General features: G+C 34.3%; 1 protein-coding gene across 17 annotated transcripts in view; it reads left to right on the top strand.

Annotated features, from left to right (window-relative positions):
• Window positions 1-2,001: 2,001 nt before the first annotated feature.
• eps8a (EGFR pathway substrate 8a, signaling adaptor) overlaps window positions 2,002-22,244 on the top strand; it is a 40,112-nt gene continuing 19,869 nt past the window's right edge. For 16 of the 17 annotated variants that reach the window (XR_012355394.1, XR_012355395.1, XM_073838450.1 and 13 more), the window contains exons 1-3: window positions 2,002-2,138; window positions 18,771-18,848; window positions 20,362-20,423. Coding sequence is in view for 15 of the 17 variants with exons in the window: in XM_073838450.1 (XP_073694551.1) it covers window positions 18,790-18,848; window positions 20,362-20,423 (121 nt within the window). In the remaining 2 variants the exon portion in view is untranslated. Of the gene's footprint in view, window positions 2,139-14,551; window positions 14,620-18,770; window positions 18,849-20,361; window positions 20,424-22,244 lie in introns of those variants that run through there. The other variant, XM_073838436.1, reaches the window with a different exon arrangement.

Raw genomic sequence — 22,244 nt, 5'->3', positions numbered from 1 at the left:
CATTGTAACATTGAATATTACTGTTAAACGGTGACCCAGTACATTTTTTTTAAATTGAGATTTATACATCATCTGAAAGCTGAATAAATATTGATATAAAGTATTGATAGGACAGTATTTGGCTGAGATACAACTGTTCTGGAATCTGGAATCTGAAGGTGCAAAATCGCCTTTAAAGTTGTCCAAATGAACTTCTTAGCAATGCATATTACTAATCAGAAATTAAGTTTTGATACATTAACGGCCGGAAATAATCAGAATATCTTCATGGAACATGATCTTTACTTAATATCATAATGATTTTTGGCATAAAAGAAAAATTGATCATTTTGACCCATACAATGTATTGTTGGCTATTGCTACAAATATACCTGCGCTACTTAAGACTGGTTTTGTGCTCCAGGGTCACATATTGTTTATATTTAATGCAACATGTTAACTCTTTAATGTATATGTATATATTTTTTAATAATAGAACACACTGTGAATTAAAAAATAAGTACTTATGCTATGTTATTTACTACTGAAAGCTTACATTTCATTATAAAACCTTCTGTTTCACATTTGGAAAATGAAACCTAGATTGAGCAATAAGTGTAAATAAGGGCAGGTGTGTAAAGAGCAGTGTTGGTAAGGTTATTTTGGAAATGTAATAGGTTACAGATTACAAGTTACCCTATTTAAAATGCAATAAGTAGTGTAACTATTTCAATTACTTTATTAAAGTAACATTAATTACATTCTAAATCAACTGTTAATCATTTTCAAACAGTAAAGTAGCCTAGTACTCAACACTGATTACTGTCAGACTTTCAAAATCCTTCATTTCTTGATTATAATAATTTCATTTTAAAGTACAGCCACCACAAAAATCAAACTTTAGCATTTCTTTTTACTTTGACATCGTTCTGAGGTTAAATAACAATAAATAGTAAACAATACAAGATCAGATGTAACCTCGTTTGAAATCATTAACTGTAATCTAATGACACTTAACTAGTAGTTACTCCCCAGCACTGAAAACGAAATGCGCTCTTTTTTCCTCTGAAATAAACTGATCTTTTGTTTTTGATAAGGCAGTAAGACAGAGCTCAATATTTTCCAATAATATTAGCATATAACATCATCAGACAACAGCTTTCGTCGAGGTTAAAGCAGGGTTCGTGCAGTTCATCGTCACACCCAGAGTCAAACAGATCTTTTGTTCTGCTCTGTTTGAACTGCCAATAATAAATCACCTTCATCATCAGACTGTGTTTGAAACCAATATGGTTTCATATTTCCAGCTGGTGATGTGGATGTTGAGAAAGGTGTGTGTTTGGCTATTTTACTTTTAGGGCTGAATTTGATGCGTCATTAATAAAATCGTATGTGACCCTGGACCACAAAACCAGTCTTAAGTCGCTGGGGTATATTTGTAGCAATAGCCAAAAATGCAATAGCCAAAAATACATGGTATGGGTCAAAATTATTGATTTTTCTTTTATGTCAAAAATCACTAGGAAATTAAGTAAAGATCATGTTCCATGAAGATTTTTTGTAAAATTCCTACTGTAAACCTATCCAAATGTAATTTTTGATTAGTAATATGCATTGTTAAGAACTTAATTTGGACAACTTTAAAGGTGATTTTCTCAGTATTTTGATTTTTTTTGTACCCTTAGATTTCAGATTTTCAAATAGATGTATCTCGGCCAAATATTGTCCTATCCTAACAAACCAAACATCAATAGAAAGCTTATTTATTGAGCTTTCATATGATGTATACATCTCAGTTTTGTAAAATTTAACCTTATGACTGGTTTTGTGGTCCAGGGTCACATATTGTTAGTACAACAGATAGATACGTACATACATACACACACACACACACACACACACACACACACATACAGCTGTTATTAATTTGAATAGCACGTTCACCTGCGCGCTCAGGTGTGATGACGCGTGTGCGCGCGTGGAGGCGCTGTCGGGTCGCGCGCGGGTGTCGGTGAGGCGGAGCGCGAGTCAAACTCACACAAGCGGCTGTTCATTTTGTCATTAAACCGAGAAACTCACTGACAGTCACCGTCACCTGCTGAGCCGTGTGTGTTTGTGCTTCTATCATGCGGTAAAAACGGGAATAAACGCAGAAACAGGTGAGTGTGTGTTTACACACCATACACACACACGCACGAAAAACACTTGTATGTTGTGGACCGCGTAAAGGCGGTGTTTGTAAATGTACTCTCTTTAAACACAAACAAGAGCTAATTCGCGCTCGTGGCTGTGTTGTCGTGTTTATTATTGTGTGTTGATCACGGTCACGTTCCGTTTGGTGGTTTAATGGCTGCGCGCGGTAAATACTGTCCCGGTTGCCATGGCAGAGCCCGTCACGCGCAGGTACCAGCACGCGCCTGTGTCCGCTTTTCGAGTCATTGGTTGATGTTTGTGCGCTATTATCACCGATGTGATCAGACTTCAATCACACACCACTGCCGTTACATTAATAGCAGTGCTGGGATCAGATTTTATTATTACACCATTACAGTTGTGTTCGCTTATACATCACTGAGATCACAATTGCAATTGTTTATATCACTGCTGAGATCAGATTTTATTAGTACATCATGTTAGTGTATTTTTCATTTATTCTGAGGTCTTTACCGACACATCACCTTTACATTTAATATCCATGCTGTGTATCAGATTGTATTATTAAATCACTTAGTGATGTTATTACACTTCACTGCTGTTGTTTATATCACTGTTTCATTCAGATGTTATTAATAGACGGTGCTGGGTAGATTACTTACAAATTGTAGTCTGTTACTGATTACAGATTACATGATGAAAACTGTATTATTAACATAATCTACTGTAGGATACTTAGATTTTAGATAATGTATTCTGAGATTACTTTTAGATGACTTTTTCTAACTTTTTTTTGAACGTACCATATATATAAAAAGCAAAGGAATAAATATTTTAAAATTGTAAAATGCATTAAACATTTGCCAAACTGGGCTTAATGTAAGAACGGCAGTGGGTTTGTGAGTTGATAAACAATTAATAATTAATTTAAAAAAAATTATTTTATTTGTTTACTTGCATGTCATGAGATATTTCAACTAAAATTTTAATTGTAAGGGATGTGGCTGACAAAATCGTTTGGGAATCACTGGATTAAAAAGAACAAACATTAATAGACATGAAAACAGCAATAACATTACACACACAACTTTGAAAAATGTGACCCTGCACTGGAGCAAAACCAGTCTTCTGTAGCAATAGCCAAAAATCCATTGTATGGGTCAAAATTATACATTTTTCTTTTATGGCAAAAATCATTAGGATATTAGGTAAATATCTTGTTCAGTGGAGATATTTTGTACATTTCCTGCTGTAAATATATCAAAAGTAATATGCATAGCTAAGAACTTAATTTAGACATTTTTAAAGGCAATTTTCTCAATATTTAGATTTTTTGGCACCCTCAGATTCCTCATTTTCTAATAGTTGTATCTCAGCCAAATATAGTCCTATCCTGTCAAACCCATACTTCAGCGGAAAGCTTATTTATTCAGTTTTCAGTCATGTATAAATCTCAGTTTCCAAAAATGTGCCCTTATGACTGGTTTTGTGGTTCAGGGTCACATATTTTGTGGAGACTTTGTCCAGCTCACTGGATATGATAAAGACATAGTGTTTCCCAGCTATACCTCACCAGTGTTCAGTAACTATTTGTTTCATACATAGTGTAACTGCTTATAAAGGAATGTTTAAACAAGAAACGGATTCGGGAGAATCAATGAGTTATGATTACCCCAATTAATAAATTGCCATTGGTGAATAATATGTAATCACATAATCCATAAAAAGTAATTGTTATCTGATTAAGAGCATTATAAAATGTCATATACTCTAATTAGAAGTACTGCTGAGATAATACTTTATTAATACATCACTGCTGTCAATGATTTAGCACTTCCTGAACTTGAATGCAATTCTGAGAAGCTCTAATTTGAGCTGGTTCTATGTAGGATAGTAAATGGTTAATGGCCCGTAATAGGGACGCACTGTAAGACGGAATCAGTCTCCAGTGAGTTTCAGTAATTGGTGTTATGAGCAGCGCAGGTCCCAGTGCTACGGGTTAAATATGGAGCTCTGTTACATAACCGCTAATGTTTCCATTAATTTCATTGAGCCGTGCTGTTATCTTCAGTGCTGAGACATCGTACGCTCCTGTAGTATTTTAAGGATTCACACCGGGTTACACTGGATCACGAGCTTTGAGCTTCTGGTTTTCACAGTTTTGACAAAGGAGCATTAACCTAAACATGAGCTTTCTCATTTCTATATGCTCTTTACTAATGTTTTCAGTGTTCGGGAAAAGTTACTTTTAAAAGTAATGCATTGCAATATTGCCTTGCTCTGTAAAAAAAGTAACTAATTATGTTAGTTACTCTTAAGGAAAGTAATGCATTATGTTACTTTTGAAATCTGTGCTGAGCTTGCATGTTTGTTTTTAATATAAAAAGTGCTATTTTTGGCTAATGTGGAAGCCCTTTTTACACCCAAAGTGAGCCTCAGGCTTACTGTTACTTATTAAAAAAAGTAACTCAGATATTTTCTTGTAATGCAACGAATATCTTGCAGTGTTACGTGAAGACTTGCTTCATTATGTTAGAAACAGCAGCACTGAAGACACTTTTGACCATGAGCGGTTAAAAACACCAGCTGCATCTGGCCCCTTTTCATCTGGGACCATGTGAAACCTCCGCTGGCCCGAGGCCTGTGCTTCTGCGGGAGTATTTCTGGATGTTCTCAGTGTTTGTTTGTGTGTTTTCTTGGCATAATGACGTCAGCCGTGTTCAGTAACTGTATCACTTCTTTGGCAGCCCGTTGTGAAGTGATTATGCCTCTGATTTTGTCTCTGCGAGAGAATCTCAGCAGACTGAAACCGAGCCCATGGGTTTGGTGTCACTCAGATTTTTCAGGAGTTGGTGTTTGGCACATTCATGAGAGCTGTGGCAGTGGAGCTTGTTTGGTGGAAGCTGGAGTCTCTGGAGGATCTCTGCTGTTTTCTAGAGGAAAATTGTGGGCTCTCTAGAGTCTAGAGTATTTGTTAGGAGAATTTGGATTGGCAATGTCTTACTTAATTCCTCTACACTCTTAAAAATAAAGGCTTAGAGTGGTCAGTTCCAGAACCACTTTTTCTTAGTGTAAACAACATTTTAATGATGGAAAAATATTTTTGATCAATGGAAGTATTCCAGTGGATGTTAAAAGTTCTTCATGGAACCATCAATTGCAGCAGAATGTGCTATTTTTCCAACGTTTTCTATGGCAGCGCTTGTGTCTTTTGCAGCGTCTCGCACACGAGCGCCCCGTTTTTAAAGGATTTGTTCACTTCCAGAACAAAAATGTACAGATAATTTACTCACCCCCATGTCTTTCTTTGTTAAGACGTAAAGAATTTTTTTTTTTTTGAGGAAAATATTTCAGGAACTTTCTCCATATAGTGGATTTCAACGGTGCCTGTGAGTTTGAACTTCCAAAATGCAGCTTCAAAGGGCTCTAAATGATCCCAGCTGAGGAATTAAGGTCTTATCTAGTGAAACTATATGTCATTTTCCTAAATAAATATAAAATTCTACACTTTTTACACAACAATGCACATGCGTACTCTGTGCACTCCGGTTCCAGACAGTTAGGATATGTCGAAAAACTCCCATCTCATTTTCTTCCTGACTTCAAAATCCAAGTGTTTACGAAGAGAACATATAAAGAAGATCAAACCCCCCTTACAAAAAAGGTAAAACAGGGATATAGGATGATTTCAAGACACTTAGTCCTTGGCTGGGATCATTTAGAGCCCTTTAAAGCTGCATTGAAACTGCATTTTGGAAGTTCAAACTCGCATTAAAGTCTACTATATGGAGAAAATTCTTGAAATGTTTTCCTCAAAAAGCATAATTTCTTTACGACTGAAGAAAGAAAGTCACGAACATCTTGGATGACAAAGGGGTGAGTAAATTATCTGTACATTTTTGTTCTGGAAGTGAACTAATCCTTTAAGTTAATAGAATCCGTGTCAAGTTAATAGAATTTCAAGTTTTACACACAGTGCTGCTCATCAATATCAATTCCAAAACAGTGGACCAATCAGAAGACCCCGGAGGCGGAGCGAGGTTTTGTTTACAGTAGCAAGTTGTCATGGCAACTGTTTTTTTTTATAGTGGCATTGTGTTGTGCTTTTCAAAAAAACATTCTTGAGCACTGCGTCTCATGCGTTTGCATTTTTAGACGCAACGATGAGTTCTGTTTAAAATAACATAAGTCATAAGACGCGCGCTGTCACCTCATTAGGGTTCAGAAACCTTTAATTTAATGTCAGTTTCAATGCTTGAAAGACTTGTTTGCTGAAGTTCCAGGAGGTTGTGTTTTACTCCTGATGCTTTACTTCTGATATCTCTTCTTTTGATGTTTTCTAGTTGTTGTCTGTTTGTGATCACACAAACCAGCAGAACATGCCTCCATTGAGCGAGTTTCCTCCTGCCTTATCTACAAAGTCATAACGTCCTTTATTGTCCTCTATTCATAGCTCGGCTGCTCCTGCGTGGCCCACGACCTCAGAGCACAATGACTTCTGCTTCTCTTACTTCCTGCTTGCGAGCGACAATCAGAGCAAAAGTATCCCAGATACACATGCTGAATCATATCAGCGCATGAGCCGTGTTTGACAAGCAGGTTTCCTAATGAGATAATGAGATTCATGGCTTTAGCGCTCATTGACTGATCACTGCTCTCTATCAGAACGACAGCAAAACAAACGAGGTGTTTAGAGTTCATTGTGTGAGCACATCTCTGTTTGGGGTGAAATGACCTTCTGATGTGTGTCAGGAGTGAGTGCTGTAACACTGCTCTTCTCCATCTTTGCTATCACACACACACACACACACACACACACACACACACACACACACACACACACACACACACAGCAAGAAGTGGATCACATCCTCAGAGTAACGGCTCATTTCACACTCAGTACAGTACAGTCTCAGTACAGTGTCTCTGATGAGCTGTAAATGATCAAATGTGTTTTTCTGTCTCCTTTTTCACCACAGCCTCCGCTCACGACTGTGTGTGTGTGTGTTCAGGCCAAGTCACTGGTTAATTAGTGATCACAGTTCTGTTAAAACAACAACAGGAGGAGGGTTGCATGTGTGTGTATTTACTTCACTATACTTCACTATAGTGAGGAGACAAAATAAAAAACATCCCCATAAGTGCCTTATTTAAAAATAGTTATGAATATTAGTTATAAATGTTTTATAAATAAATAAATTATAAATAAAGCAGTAGATATTAGTTAATCTTATCTGGGTAGATTGTATCAATATTATCGCACTGCTTTCTGTATAAAGCTGCAGCTCAAAAGTTTGGGATTTTAATGTTTTAAAAAAAAGTCTCTTATACTCATCAAAGTTCTATTTATTTGAATAAGAATACCGAAAAAAGATGAAATATTATTGCAATAAAAAAAAAAATTAATATACTTTTAAATATAATTTATAATTTATGTAAATGCAAAGCTGTATTTTTATAAGCCGTTACTCCAGTCTTCAGTGTCACATGATTCTTCAGAAATCATTCTAATATACTGATTTACTACTTTTATTATCAATGTTGGAAACAGTTATGCTGCTTAATATTTTTTTTTTGGAACCTGTGATACTTTTTTCAGGATTCATTGATAATTAAAATGTTAAAAAGAACAGCATTTATTCAAACTAGAACTCTTTTCTAACAATATAAATCTTTACATCCTTGCTGAATAAAAGTATTTTTTTTTTTCGAAGAGAGAGAGAAAGAAAATTACTGACCCCAAACTTTGAACGATGTGTTTATTGTTACAAAATTTTTCTATTTTAAATAAATGCTGTTCTTTTTAACTTTTTATTCATCAAAGAATCCTGAAAAAAGTATTACAGGTTGCAAAAAAATATTAAGAAGCACAACTGTTTTCAACACTGATAATAAATCAGCATATTAGAATGATTTCTGAAGGATCAGACACTGAATACTGGAGTAATGATGCTGAAAATCTTGCTTTGCATCACAGGAATAAATTATATTTTAAAGTATATTAAAATAGAAAACCACTATTTTAAATTACATTAACATTTCACAATATTACATTTTTTTCTGTATTTTTAATAAAATAAACAGCCTTGATGAGCAGAAAAGTCTCTTTTAAAAATCATTAAAAATCTTACTGATCCCAAACTTTTAAGCGGCAGTGTATGTATAGTAAATATTAACTGCTTCATTGTTTATATTATTACAAAATGTAACTATATGTGACCCTGGACCCAAAACCAGTCATAATGGTCCATTTTTTTGAAGTTGAGATTTATACATCATCTGAAAGTCATCTGAACTATTTAAAAATCTGAAAATATTGAGAAAATCGCCTTTAAAGTTGTCCAAATAAACTTCTTAGCAATGCATATTACTAATGAAAAATTGTTATATTGTTAAATTGTCTTGTTATATTTACAGTAGGAAATTCATGCACCATGATCTTTACTTATCCTAATGATTTTTGGCTTAAATGAAAAGTCAATAATTTTGACCCATACAGTGTATTTTTGGTTATTGCTACAAATATACCCCTGCTACTTACCACTGGTTTTGTGGTTTAGAGTCACTGTATTATCGTCCAGTTCAAATCTGATAAATGCGACTATAAGGCATGAAGATATTAAGATATTATAAACAATTAACATCATGGTTTTCTGTGAAGTTGCTCTGAAATAATATTGAAAAAAATGGCTTTTTAAGTTTACGTTTAAAAAAGTATACGTTTTTAATTTGTTTTTTTGTTTGAGGTTGTTTTGAGTTTGTTTTGTTGCTGTGGAGTCATCTCTTGTGTAGCGATGGATGGATGGATGGTGATGTGTCGTCACACAGCTGATGTTTGATCAGGATGCATTTGTCATCAGTGGACACACACTGTTAAAGCGTCATGTGACGCGTGCGAGGCGTGACCTCAGGCGGAGGGTGCGGCCGGATCGGGTTCCTGAAGGTCACAGAGGTCAAGAAGGTTCTGGTTCCACCTGCTCCTGTTACTCTGCTGTGCCTAGCACCTGTTCGATCTGTACTTGTATTTATTTATTTAATTATCTGAGTTGCAGTGGATAGTGAAGTAAATGTGGAAAACAGACAAAGGACCTTATCGTGAATTATCAGCATCAGCTTATATCAATAAAACCACTATCAGAAACTCTGAACTTCCTTATGACAGTGTTTGACGTGTTCTTCGGAGATCTGCTCCGTAGATTTTACATTTCATAGATTTATCTAGATTAGATTTGATTGTAATGTAATTTTAGTATCATTGGTATACTATTATAGTTTTTGCTATCGTTTTTTTTTTTACTTATTTTAGTCAGGGTTAGGCTTTTACTAATTGTGTGTTGTTTTTTATTTTATAAATGTTTAATTTATTTATTTTAGTAAAAACAAAAACCTATTTTGTCTATTGTTATTGTTCTATTACTTTTTATTTTGTTATTTCAGTACTTCAACTTAAGCTAAATTTAAATAAGAAATGTTGCCAAATAGCTGGAATAAAATAAAGTAAAAAAAAAAATATATATATATATATAATGAAATATTAATAAAATATATAATAAAATAAGTTTGAGTTATATTTGAACTAATAAGATATATAATAAAATAATGAAATGTTTATTAAAATAACTTATTTTATTTTAGTTACTAAGAAGTTTTCTTTTTTATGTTTATGTTTTTTATGCTAAAGTCCACACAGAGACACAATGTGAAAGTCATAGGTGTGAAATCACTTTCTGAATTGATCTGGTGTGTTCACTAAAGTCAGCCGCTCCAGTAATCTAATCATATTTGGCTTTCTTTTATTTCCTGCAAGAAGTTCCTGCAGTTCCTTGACCTCCAGCTGTAGGTGGAATGTACTAATTAACCGTTAACCGTGGTTAACTAACAAACAGGCTGTTTTGTGCTGTTTTGTGCCGCAGTAACAATAGTGTGTGTCTCACTCCGGGCTCTGCTCGATCTCTCTTCATTAAAAGAGACTTAAGCAGCCGCTGGAGGACTGGAGCAGAGCTGCAGCGCATGTGAGCGGCTCTGTTTGCTCTGGAGGGCGTGAACCGATTTACAAAACATCACAGGAACATCACTGGGTTTCTAGGAAAACTTTCTGCCGCTCCTGTCTCTACACAGAATGCTCTCTGTGTGTCTCTCTCTTTTACTGAGATCAGTGCGCGTATGAATCTTTCACTGGTTTATTCATGTTCAGTTCGTCTTTTTAATCAGACGATTCAATTAGTGACAGAAGAATCTGCTGCAAAACTGAACAGATAATGAAGCCTCGTGCTCATGATGTCATTTCCCTCTGAGAGAAGCGGAAAGCAGGAAGTAGATTAGCCAGTGTAAACTCACAGCAAAAGACCTCTAACCTTCTGACGTATGTGTGTGTGTGTGTGTGTGTGTGTGTGTTTGTGTCCGCTTCAGTGATTCCTGTGATGTTGAACATGTGATTATAGTTCATAGTCATACGACTTTAATCAGTGAAGAAAAACCCTTCAGCGGTGATTTTGTGCTGGACGGTCTAATAGTTTTTGCTGGGGTGGATTATAAGTGTTTGTGTTATATCAGAGTGGTGTGATTTTAATAAATTTTGTCTTTTTCTGAATCTTTGGACAGAAGAGTTCATTGTACCTTATGCAAGAGTTAGTTTTGAGCCGTTGAATCTCGTCGTAACACCAGCAGTTGGCGAAAAAGTTAGTGAGTCATTGATTCATTAATTCAACAATTAATTCAGGAAGAAAACGAGTCATTTGAATCATTCATTCAACTGATTTGTTCAAAATTAATGATGCATTAGGAAATAAATCAAGTGAGTGTCTTTATGAGTGAGTCATTGAATTATTCATTCATCCGATTGCTTTAAAAATACTCTTTTTTTAAAATTAAGGATTAAACAAATTACTGTTTTTATGAGTAAGTCTTTGATTCATTAATTCAACAGTTTATTCAGGAAGAAAACGAGTCATTTTAATCATTCATTCAACTGATTTGTTCAATACACTGATGCATTGATGAATGAATCAAGAGACTGTCTTCATGAACTGTATTCATAAGCGAGTCATTTGAGTCATTCATGCAACCGATTCCTTCAGAAATGCTTTATAAGTGAGTCGTTGAATAATTAATTCAATTGATTAATTGAAAAACACAGAAACAAAACTACCGTATTCATAAGTGGGTTATTAATTCATTAATTCACCAGTTCATTCAGGAATGCTGTTTCATTTAGGAACAAATCAAGTCATTTGAATCATTCATTCAGCTTGTTCAAATACACTGATGCATTGAGGTATCAATCAAGTGACTGTCTTTTTGAGTGAGTCATTTGAATTATGCATTTAACCAAAACCTTCAAAAACGCTTAATGCATGAATCATTGAATTATTCATTCAACTAATTGCTTTAGAAATACTTTTTTTTTCCAGGAATGAAACAAATGAAATCTCTATGAGTGAGTCATTTCAATCAATCATTCAACGGATTTGTTCAAATACACTGATGGATTGAGGAATGAGTCTTTGGTTCATTATTTTAATATATTTGTTCAAACACACTGATTTACTCAGAAATTGTAAGTCATTGATTGATTCATTCAACCATTTTGTTCAGCAATGCTGATTTGTTCAGAAACTAGTCTTTAAGAGTGAGTCATTTGAGTAATTCCTGCAACCGATTTCTTTCAAAAATGCTTTATGAGTCATTGAATAAATAATTGAATAAACAACCGATTCAATAAAAAAAACACTGAAATGAAACAATTTACTGTATTTATGAGGAAGTTATTGATTCATAATTATAACAGTTGATTCAGGAACAAATGGAGTCTCTATGAGTGAGTCATTTGAATCATTTATTCAGCTGATTTGTTCAAAGACACTATTGCATTGAGGAATGAATCATGTGACTGCCTTATTGATTCATTTGAATCATGCATTTAACCAAAAACGCTTAATGAGTGAAGCATTAAATTATTCATTCAACCAGTTGCTTTAGAAATACAATTTTTTTTTTCAGGAATGGAACAAGTGACTTTCTCTTTGAGTGAGTCATTTGATTCATTCATTCAACTGATTTGTTCAATACACTGATGCATTGATGAATGAATCAAGAGACTGTCTTTATGAACTGTATTTATAAGCGAGTCATTTGAGTCATTCATGCAACCGATTCCTTCAGAAATGCTTTATAAGCGAGTCGTTGAATAAATAATTCAATCGATTAATTAAAAAACACAGAAACAAAACTACCGTATTCATGAGTGGGTTACTGATTCATTAATTCACCAGTTCATTCAGGAATGCTGTTTCATTTAGGAACAAATCAAGTCATTTGAATCATTCATTCAACTTGTTCAAATACATTGATGCATTGAGGTATCAATCAAGTGACTGTCTTTTTGAGTGAGTTTTGAGTCGTTTGAATCATGCATTTAACCAAAAACGCTTAATGAGTGAAACATTAAATTATTCATTCAACCAGTTGCTTTAGAAATACAATTTTTTTTTTCAGGAATGGAACAAGTGACTTTCTCTTTGAGTGAGTCATTTGATTCATTCATTCAACTGATTTGTTCAATACACTGATGCATTGATGAATGAATCAAGAGACTGTCTTTATGTGTTTATTTGTTCAAACACACCGACGCATTGAGGAATGAATAAAATTACTGAGTGGGATATTTCAGCAATGAATCTGTTATAATGTGGTTTTCAAAGAGCCTGTTATTGACGGATAAGCAGTCCAGAACTATATTAGACTTGACAGAAAACCCAAGACTCGTTTCACAAGTTAAAATATTGAAATGCCGGTCTGAGAGAGGCTGAAGAGAACTGTCCTGGAAAAAAAGTTATGACAGAGCCCTCCTACATTGGAAATGGAAAACTATAAACAATGATGATACGGCCCATCATATGTGTTTGGTTGGTCCAGTGCTGTCGTGTGTGATTGATTACCGGGCGTTTGTGGGAAGCTTCTTTTGTGAGTCTTAATTACTGGCTTGAGTTTTCAGTGCTGGAGAAGCAGTGATTTCAGCTGAATGCTGTTATCGCTCCAGAGAGAGAGAGCTTCTCCATATAGATCAGCCGTCTCGTCTCGTCCCCTCAGTGCGGTTTGTGAGCAGATTGTAAATGAAGTCTAAACAGAGGAAAGTTTCACGCTTCTCTTCACAATCCCTACTGAAGAGACGATGACGAGAGAATTTAAAGCACTTCCTACACGGACAGACTGAATCACTGCGGATGAACCGCATTCACACACTGAACATGATCCTCTTCACTGTAAGACTTTATCATCGTTTACATGCTGCCATTACCAGATTAGTCATGAAATACAGTATCTATTTTTTGGTGCAGTGACCTGTGATGTGTTTTGAGAGGTTTGAGAGATTTTCTTGTGATTGTGTCTCAGTTTGACCCACATAAAAAGACTAGCAGTGCGTTTTAACATGTTTTTGGTCTTCAAATTGCTGAAGGAGAGGGTTCATTTGCTGTTAATGTGCTGTATGTCCAGTGCTCATAAGGATCTTAATATAGTGGTGTTTAATAGGATCAGGACAGGCCTGTGGCGTTAGCGAACGCTGAGGATTCTGGGTACACACGGGCCCGGAGATGCAAAGAGATAACGGGATTAAAGAGGAATAATGTGCAGCGTATGGATTCACAGCTGAAACAATGGAGATATTGGGCTTCATTAGGGTTACTATAGTAATAAAAAATAAATTAAAATAAATTAAATAAATAAATTAGACACTATAAATCAAATAAATTAAATTAATAGAACTATTGTTTTTAAGATCCAACTATAAAACCACTATGAAGGTAAAACAGCCCATTTGCGATGTACACTCTTAAAAGTAAAGGTGCTTTAAAAGGTTCTTCACAGCGATGCCATAGAAGAACCATTTTTGATTCCACAAAGAACCATTTAGTCAAAGGTTCTTTAAAGAACCATCTCTTTCTTACCTTCTTATCATCTAAAGAACCTTCTTTCGCCACAATAAACCTTTTGTGAAACAGAAATGTTCTTCAGGTGTTAAAGGTTCTTTATGGAACCATTTAAACAAAAAAGGTTCTTCTAAGGCATCGTGAAGCACCTTTATTTATAAGAGTGTAAAACACTACCAAGCTCTGATTTATAAAATGTTTAACAAACGAACCAGAACGGATGGAGATTGATGCTTTTATATTAACCAGCAGAAGGAAACGGGTCGGTCGAGATTCACATGTAATGATTCATCAGACTCCATTAGACTCATAAAGCTGACAGTCCAGCAGATTTATTTTAGGATCACATAAAGATCTCCAGGAGAACAGAACTGAAGTTTTCCAGAATCTCTGTGTCCCAGCATCCTTTGCACCCGAGTGGATAATCACAGACCTGTGTGAGTTTGTAAAGCTCCTTACAAATCCTCTTAAAGATTCCACAGTGAGAAGAAGCGGCACATCGCCACGGTTTTCTCACGCATGGAGCGTCACGCCGTCTGTATGCCGAGACTGTGAACAGGTATGAGTGAAGAGAGCATTTGTTCTGTTTGCTGTGTGATTCATCGGTCAGAGCTTCACACAGGTGTGCATTTAAATGAATTGCTGGGATTGATGTGGCTCATGTCGATCCGTTTTAGATGTGACGCTAATGCAGGATTGCCCATTTATCAAACAGAAGTGATTCAACTTTGATATTCTTACGTCATGGTGTGCATGTGAATCTAACTGAGAGTCATTCAGGGAGATGAGATTCAAAGATTCATCTGATGATTCATCAGACACTGCTTTTGTTGTGTAAATATACACTACTGGCCAGAAGTTTGGAATATAGAATGATCACCAAGGCTGTATTTAGTTGATCAAAAATACAGTAAAAATGTGATATGTTTTTAGAATTTAAAATAGCTGTTTTCTATGTGAATATCTGTTAAATTGTAATTTATTTCTCTGATCAAATCTGAATTTTTTTGCATCATTACTGCACTCTTTAGTGTCACATGATCAGAAATCATCCTAATATGCTGATTTACTGTTCAAGAAACATTTCTAATTGTTATTTGTGTTTAAAACATCAATATTTTAGTGGAAACTGTGATGCATGTTATTTTTCAGGCGTCACAGATGAATAGAAAGTGCAAAAGAACAGCATTTATTTGAAATAGAAATTATTTGTAACATTGTAAATGTCTTTAATGTCACTTTTGATGTGACTTTTGTGTTCAGTTGATCAAAAATACAGTAAAAATGTGATCTGTTTTTAGAATTTAAATCAGCTGTTTTCTACGTGAATATGTGTTAAACACTAATTTATTTCTCTGATCAAATCTGATTTTTTTTGCATCACTACTGCAGTCTTCAGTGTCACATGATCAGAAATCATTCTAATTTGCTGATTTACTGTTCAAGAAACATTTCTGATTTTTATCTGTGTTAAAAACATTAACATATTAGTGGAAACTGTGATACATTTTATTTTTCAGGAGTCACAGATAAATATAAAGTTTAAAAGAACAGCGTTTATTTGAAATATAAATTATTTATAACATTGTAAATGTCTTTAATGTCACTTTTGATGTGACTTTTGTATTTAGTTAATCAAAAGTACAGTAAAAAAATTTGATGTTTTTAGAATTTAAAACAGCTGTTTTCTATGTGAATATCTGTTAAACTGTAATTTATTTCAGTGATCAAATCTGAATTTTTTAACATCATTACTGCAGTCTTCAGTGTGACATAACCAGAAATCATTCTAATATGCTGATTTACTGTTCAAGAAACATTTCTGATTATTATCAGTCTAAAAAACATTAATATGATTTTGGAAACAGTGATACATTTTATTTTTCAGGATTCACAGATGAATACAAAGTTCAAAAGAACAGCATTTATTTGAAATAGAAATTATTTGTAACATTTTGAATGTCTTTAATGTCACTTTTGATTAATCTAAAGCATCTGTGATGAAAAAAATAAAGCAAAAACCTGAAGTTTTGAATTTGAATGATTTCCGCAAATATATTGAGAATTATCAACATTGACAACGTTCTTGTTCTTTAATGTTCTTATAATGTTTGATCGTAATGATTCCATTCTTTTGGCTGGTAGACACAGTAGTGTATCTAATGCTGTAAGTCAGGGTTTGTAGTGGAACAGACTCCAGTCGTTTGACCCACAAACTGGCCTGTAAGCTGATCAATCATTCATAGGGTCAGCAGCTGCTGGACCCGATCGCTTCATCTCTGCTCCTACTACTGTGTTTCTGTCTGAAGGAGACATTCATTTGTGTGTGTGTGTGTGTGTGTGTGTGTGTGTGTGTGTGTGTGTGTGTGTGTGTGTGTGTTGAGGATCAGTTTCAGGTGTTTAACCCGTCAGGTGTTCATCTGTCAGAATAGACTCTCAGTGTTTACATTGTGCTCAATGATTGACGTCGCACAGGCTGATGGTCTTGGACGGTTTAACTCTGTGTCAGTCGGACTCGTTACTCAATCGGTCAGATTAACCTGCTGACGACCCACGCCGGGCTAATTATAGACGTGTGGCGACGCACGGTGGAGACTGACTGTCTGATCATTCATCATCTCAGAGTCTGGCAGGCTGATCATGATCGTGTTTGACTCCGATTGAACTCAGACGCACTAAACAAGTCATTAACAGCAGCAACAGTGAGTTTAGAGCATCACTGGCGTCTGTGATCGCATGACGATTATTTTTCCGCTGGTAGGTCACAATGAAGGATGTAGTTTATGCAGATTACATTCATACTATACACTGCAAAAAAAAAAATGCTTTTCTTACTTAGATTTTTGTGACTTGTTTCCAGCCAAAATATCTAAAAATTCTTAAATCAAGAGCCATTTTCTTGACAAGTAAACATTTTCTTGTTTTCAGTAAAAACAAGTCAAAATTAAGTGAGTTTTTGCTTAGAATAAGCTAAATAATTTGCCAATGGGGTGAGAAAAATAATCTTATTTCAAACTGAAAACAAGATTATTTTTCTTACCCCATTGGTAGATTATTTATCTTGTTTCAAGCAAAAAAAAAAATCTTGTTTTTAGTGTGTTTTTGCTTGAAACAAGATAAATAATCTACCAATGGGGTAAGAAAAATAATCTTGTTTTAGTTTGAAATAAGATTATTTGGCAAATTATTTAGCTTGAAAATCCTTCTTGATTTAAGGATTTTTAGATTATTTGGCTGGAAACAAGACAACAAAAATCTAAGTAAGAAAAGCATTTTTTGCAGTGCCAATAAAAAACTTAGACTTTTTGCAGTATAGTACCTACTTGAGAGTATGTTATTATCAGATGCAGCCACACACACACATGCTGTTTTTAGTCCAGACGTCTCTGATTACATGTAAGTTAATTAAAGGACATTAGATGAGAACATGCACTGCAAAAAATGCTTTTCTAACTTGTTTCCAGTCAAAACGTCTAAAAATTCATAAATCAAGAAGGATTTTCTAGACGAGTAAAATTTATTTTCTTGTTTTCAGAAAAAAAACCAAGTAAAAATTAAGTGAGTTTTTGCTTAGAACAAGCAAAATAATCTGCCAATAGGGTACGCAAAAAAAAATCTTTTTCAAACTAATTATTTTTCTTACCCCATTGGCAGATTATTTTGCTTGTTTCAAGCAAAAATGTACTTTCTTCTTGATTTAGGAATTTTTTGATATTTTCGCTGGAAACAAGACAAAAATTCTAAGTAAGAAAAACATTTTTGCAGGGTGTTTGTTGAGCAGGAGTGAAAGGGGCCATTCACTGCAAAAAAAAAAAAATGCTTTTCTTAGATTTTTTGTCTTGTTCCAGCCAAAATCAAGAAGGATTTTCTAAACAAAACAGGTAAAAATTATTTTCTTGTTTTCAGAAAAAACAAGTCAGAATTAAGTGCGTTTTTGCTTGAAACAAGCAAAATAATCTGCCAATGGGGTAAGAAAAATAATCTTTCGATTTGAAATAATATTTTCTTGCTTACCCCTTTGGCAGATTATTTTGCTTGTTCTAAGCAAAAACTCACTTAATTTTGACTTTTTTTCTGAAAACAAGACAATAATTTTTACTTGTCTAGAAAATCTTCTTGATTTAAGAATTTTTAGATATTTTGGCTGGGCAAAAAATCTATGTAAGAAAAGCATTTTTTGCACTGTTCACACAGGATGCGTTTTTTCATTTCAACATGCTACTTTTCCATTGTTTTTCAATGTAAACATGCACTAGATGGATATGTATGACTGTTGTGCTTAAGTCTTGCATCTTCTGTAGCATCTCGTACATAAGCGCAAGTTTAAGGAATTTCAACTTTTACACGCAGCGCCGCTCATCATTGTCAGTTTCAAAACAGAGGACCAATCAGAAATCCTGGAGGCGGGGCAAGCGTTGCCAACTTTTGTTTACAATAACAAGTTGGCATGGCAACTGTTTTGATTGATGGCAAATTTTATTTAAATCTAATTCTGTCTGACCTCTGGCTCTGAGACAGCTTTGATGATGATGAAAGGTGATTGAGATTGTGATTCCTCAGCCACTGTCTCTCTGTGTGATTGACAGCTCGCTCCCATGATTCCCGGCAAATGTGTTTCTCCCATCAGTGTGCTGGTGGTTCAGTGTCAGGTGAATCGAGAGTTTGATGCGACGTGAATGTGTGTCTGACACTGCTTTTATTGTGTTGCAGTGGAGGATCTGTGAGCGCAATGCAGAGTCCAGACATGAACGGATACACCGGAGTCACAGCGCAGTCCTCACAGATGAAGTAAGTCAGTCCATCACAACAATGTTATAGTTCTTAATTAATTACATGATGTGCCAATGAATTAATCTAATAAATTGCACATCAGTTTTGGCTGAGAAATTGCTCACCAAAAGATAATTTACAGTTATTATAGTGTTAAATGAGAAAAGCACTGAATAGAAAGATTTTTTTCTCAGCATTGCATAAGTTATTATAAGTGCATATTAATGAGATTAAAAAAAACTACAATATAAAAAATTTTTTTTTAATGAAATAAGTGTAAATGTGAAACTGACTGATTCGTTCATAAATGTAGATTCAGTAACAAATCGCCGCCTGTTGAACCGCAGTTAAACAGTTCTGATGCAGTTCAAAAAATGCTTTTCTTAGATTTTTTTGTCTTTTTTCCAACCAAAATATCTAAAAATTCTTAAATCAAGAAAGGATTTTCTAGAAGTAAAATTTTCAGAAAAAACAAGTCAAAATGAAGTGTGTTTTTGCTTGAAACAAGCAAAATAATCTGTCAATGGGGTAAAAAAAAAAAAATCTCTATTTGAAATAAGATTTTTTTGCTTGTTCTAAGAAAATAATTTTTACTTGTCAAGAAAAACATTTTTGATTTAAGAATTTTTAGATATTTTGTCTCAAAACAAGAAAAAACCTAAGTAAGAAATTGCATTTTTTTGCAGTGTGCACCTTTGATTTGAACTATTTTCATTTGCAAAATTGATAATAAAAAAAACAGACATTACATCTAAAACGTAACAATATTAACTTCTTGTTTATTGAACTGTTGTATAAATCAATATCTCATTTGTACTGGTGCAGATATTGGGGAAAAACAGCACTCTTGCTGGTGTGATAATGCTAAACTATATTATATTAATATAAGAGGGCCCTTTTTTCACTCATATCTTGAATTTAAGGCTCATATAATCAATTCTTAAAGGCTCCGTTATGCATTCATTCGTCATCCTGCTTCATGTTCATCAATGTGAAATGACATATAGGTCTGGACAGGACAGATTTTTATCCCATAATTAAATTAGCATGTTAACTCTATAAAAACATTAACCATTATTTGTAAATGCACCTAAACGCTGTCTCTGAGCATTTGATTATATGGAAAGATCCAGTCTCTGGAATCATCGTAGTTCACCGGATCACTAATCAGAACTTTCAGTTTTATTTATTAGATGGATCATGGTGTGACTTGAGCGTGATGAATGTGATGTTTTATGGATGTTTCCTCTGCTCCTGATCTATTGAACGCATTCATTATTGATCTGTCGCACAATTAGTGTGACTTACACAATGAAACAGATCAAGTGTCCACTTTACTCATTAGCTCCACACACACAAACACACACACAGGCCGCATGCGTCACAATGATTATTAATTCACTTCAGTCCTAGAAGAACAGCAGAGAAAGTGTGAGTATGGATGAGCGCTGGTGTACTAACTCTCTCTCTCTCTCTCTCTCTCTCTCTCTCTCTCTCTCTCTCTCTCTCTCTCTCTCTCTCTCTCTCTCAGCGGTCATGGCTCACCGTCTCCAGATGTTCCTGCCAAAAGGTCGGGTGGTAAAGCTCTGTACGGTACGTGTGTCCTCCTGCTGTTTGCTTAGGGAACTACAGCAACCCTCTGAAACGCTGTCACCATGACAACCTGCTTCAGAGGGGATGATGGGATTGTGTTATTCAGCGTTTGACGTGAAGAACATGATGAAGACGTTCAGCCATTTGCTCTTTTGTCTGATTCCCAGAAGGGATTCATCCGAAAGATATTTTCTACTGTGTTCGGGGGAATCGCATGAGAACATGTCTCGCATTTCACCACGATAATAATAATACATTTTTATTCAAGTCAAGTCACTTTATACAATACAGCTCAGCTTCATAGTAGTAAACAGGAAAATAACAGTGTGCAGAATGATGCCAAATCCATCAAATCTGAAACTAATTCAATTTAAAGCAGCTCTACAGAAGACAATAGGGTCATCATTCAGTTCAATGTTGATTCATGTCAATTAATCAATTATGAAATTAGTCCAATTTCAGCTCAACATAAGACAATAGTCATTATTCAGATCAATTAAGTTCAAGAATTGACGTCAATGTATTGGGTGGAAAATGTCTTTTATTAGTCCTGATGCCTCTTAAACAGGCTTCATTTGCTTTATTGAGAGCATTGTTGGGGAAAGTTACTTTTACAAGTAATTCATTACAATATTCCAATACTAATTGCATTATTTAGTTACTTTTTCACTGCAAAAAATGCTTTTCCTACTTAGATTTTTTGTCTTGTTTCTAGCTAAAATATCTAAAAATTCTCATATCAAGAAGGCAAGTTTATTTGTTTTTCCATTTATCTTTTGATTTACTAAATTTGAGTTTATTCATTTTTTTTGTTGTTGTTAAAAAGGCCTTTACAGTTGCCAAAAATATAACTTTTGGATTTTTTGTAATGTAATGCAGTAATGCGAAAGTAATGTAAAACATGCTTTTCTTGCTTAGATTTTTTTGTCTTGTTTCCAGCCAAAACAAATCAAGAAGGATTTTCTAGACGAGTAAGACGAGTAGTCTTATTTTCAGAAAAAACATGTCAGAATTAAGTGCATTTTTGCTTAAATAATTTGCAAAATAATCTGCTAATGAAATTAGATTTTCTGCTTACCCCATTGGCAGATTATTTTGCTTGTTTCGAGCAAAAACTCACTTAATTTTGACTTGGTTTTTTTTCTGAAAACAAGAAAATAATTTTTACTAGTCTAGAAAATCCTTCTTGATTTAAGAATTTTAGATATTTTGGCTGGAAACAAGACTTAGAAAAATCTCTTTTGCAGAGTTATGGAAAGTAATGTTTTAAGTTACTTTTGCATTACTTTTTGTCACCTGGACTTGGCTTGTTTATTTATTATTTAAAACAAAAAACAAAAATTATATTTTTGGCAACTGTAAAGGCCCTTTCACACCAAAGATAAAATGAATAAACTCAAATTTAGCAAATTAATAAACCCAAATTTAGCAAATCAGAAGATAAATGGGAAAACAAATAAACTTGCATTATTTATTTAAAAAATAACTCAGATATGTCGTTGTAAATTTAAAAGTAATGGTCCTTTAGTTACTTGAAAAAATACTAATTGCATTATTTAGTTACTTTTTATGGAAAGTAATTTTTTACGTTACTTTTGCATTACTTTTTGTCTCCTGGACTTGACTTGCTTATTTATTATTTAAAACAAAAAACCCAAAAGTTATATTTTTGGCACCTGTAAAGGCCCTTTCACACCAAAAATAAAATTAATAAACCCAAATTTAGCAAATCAGAAGATAAATGGGAAAACAAATAAACTTGCCTTACTTTTTAAAAAAATAATTCCGATATGTCGTTGTAAATTTAAAAGTAACATTACT

Source organism: Garra rufa, chromosome 4, assembly GCF_049309525.1.
Source record: "Garra rufa chromosome 4, GarRuf1.0, whole genome shotgun sequence".
NCBI classification, from domain to species: domain Eukaryota; kingdom Metazoa; phylum Chordata; class Actinopteri; order Cypriniformes; family Cyprinidae; genus Garra; species Garra rufa.
The sequence above is the reverse complement of the archived record's forward strand: the minus strand, read 5'-3'. Positions and strand labels throughout refer to the sequence as shown.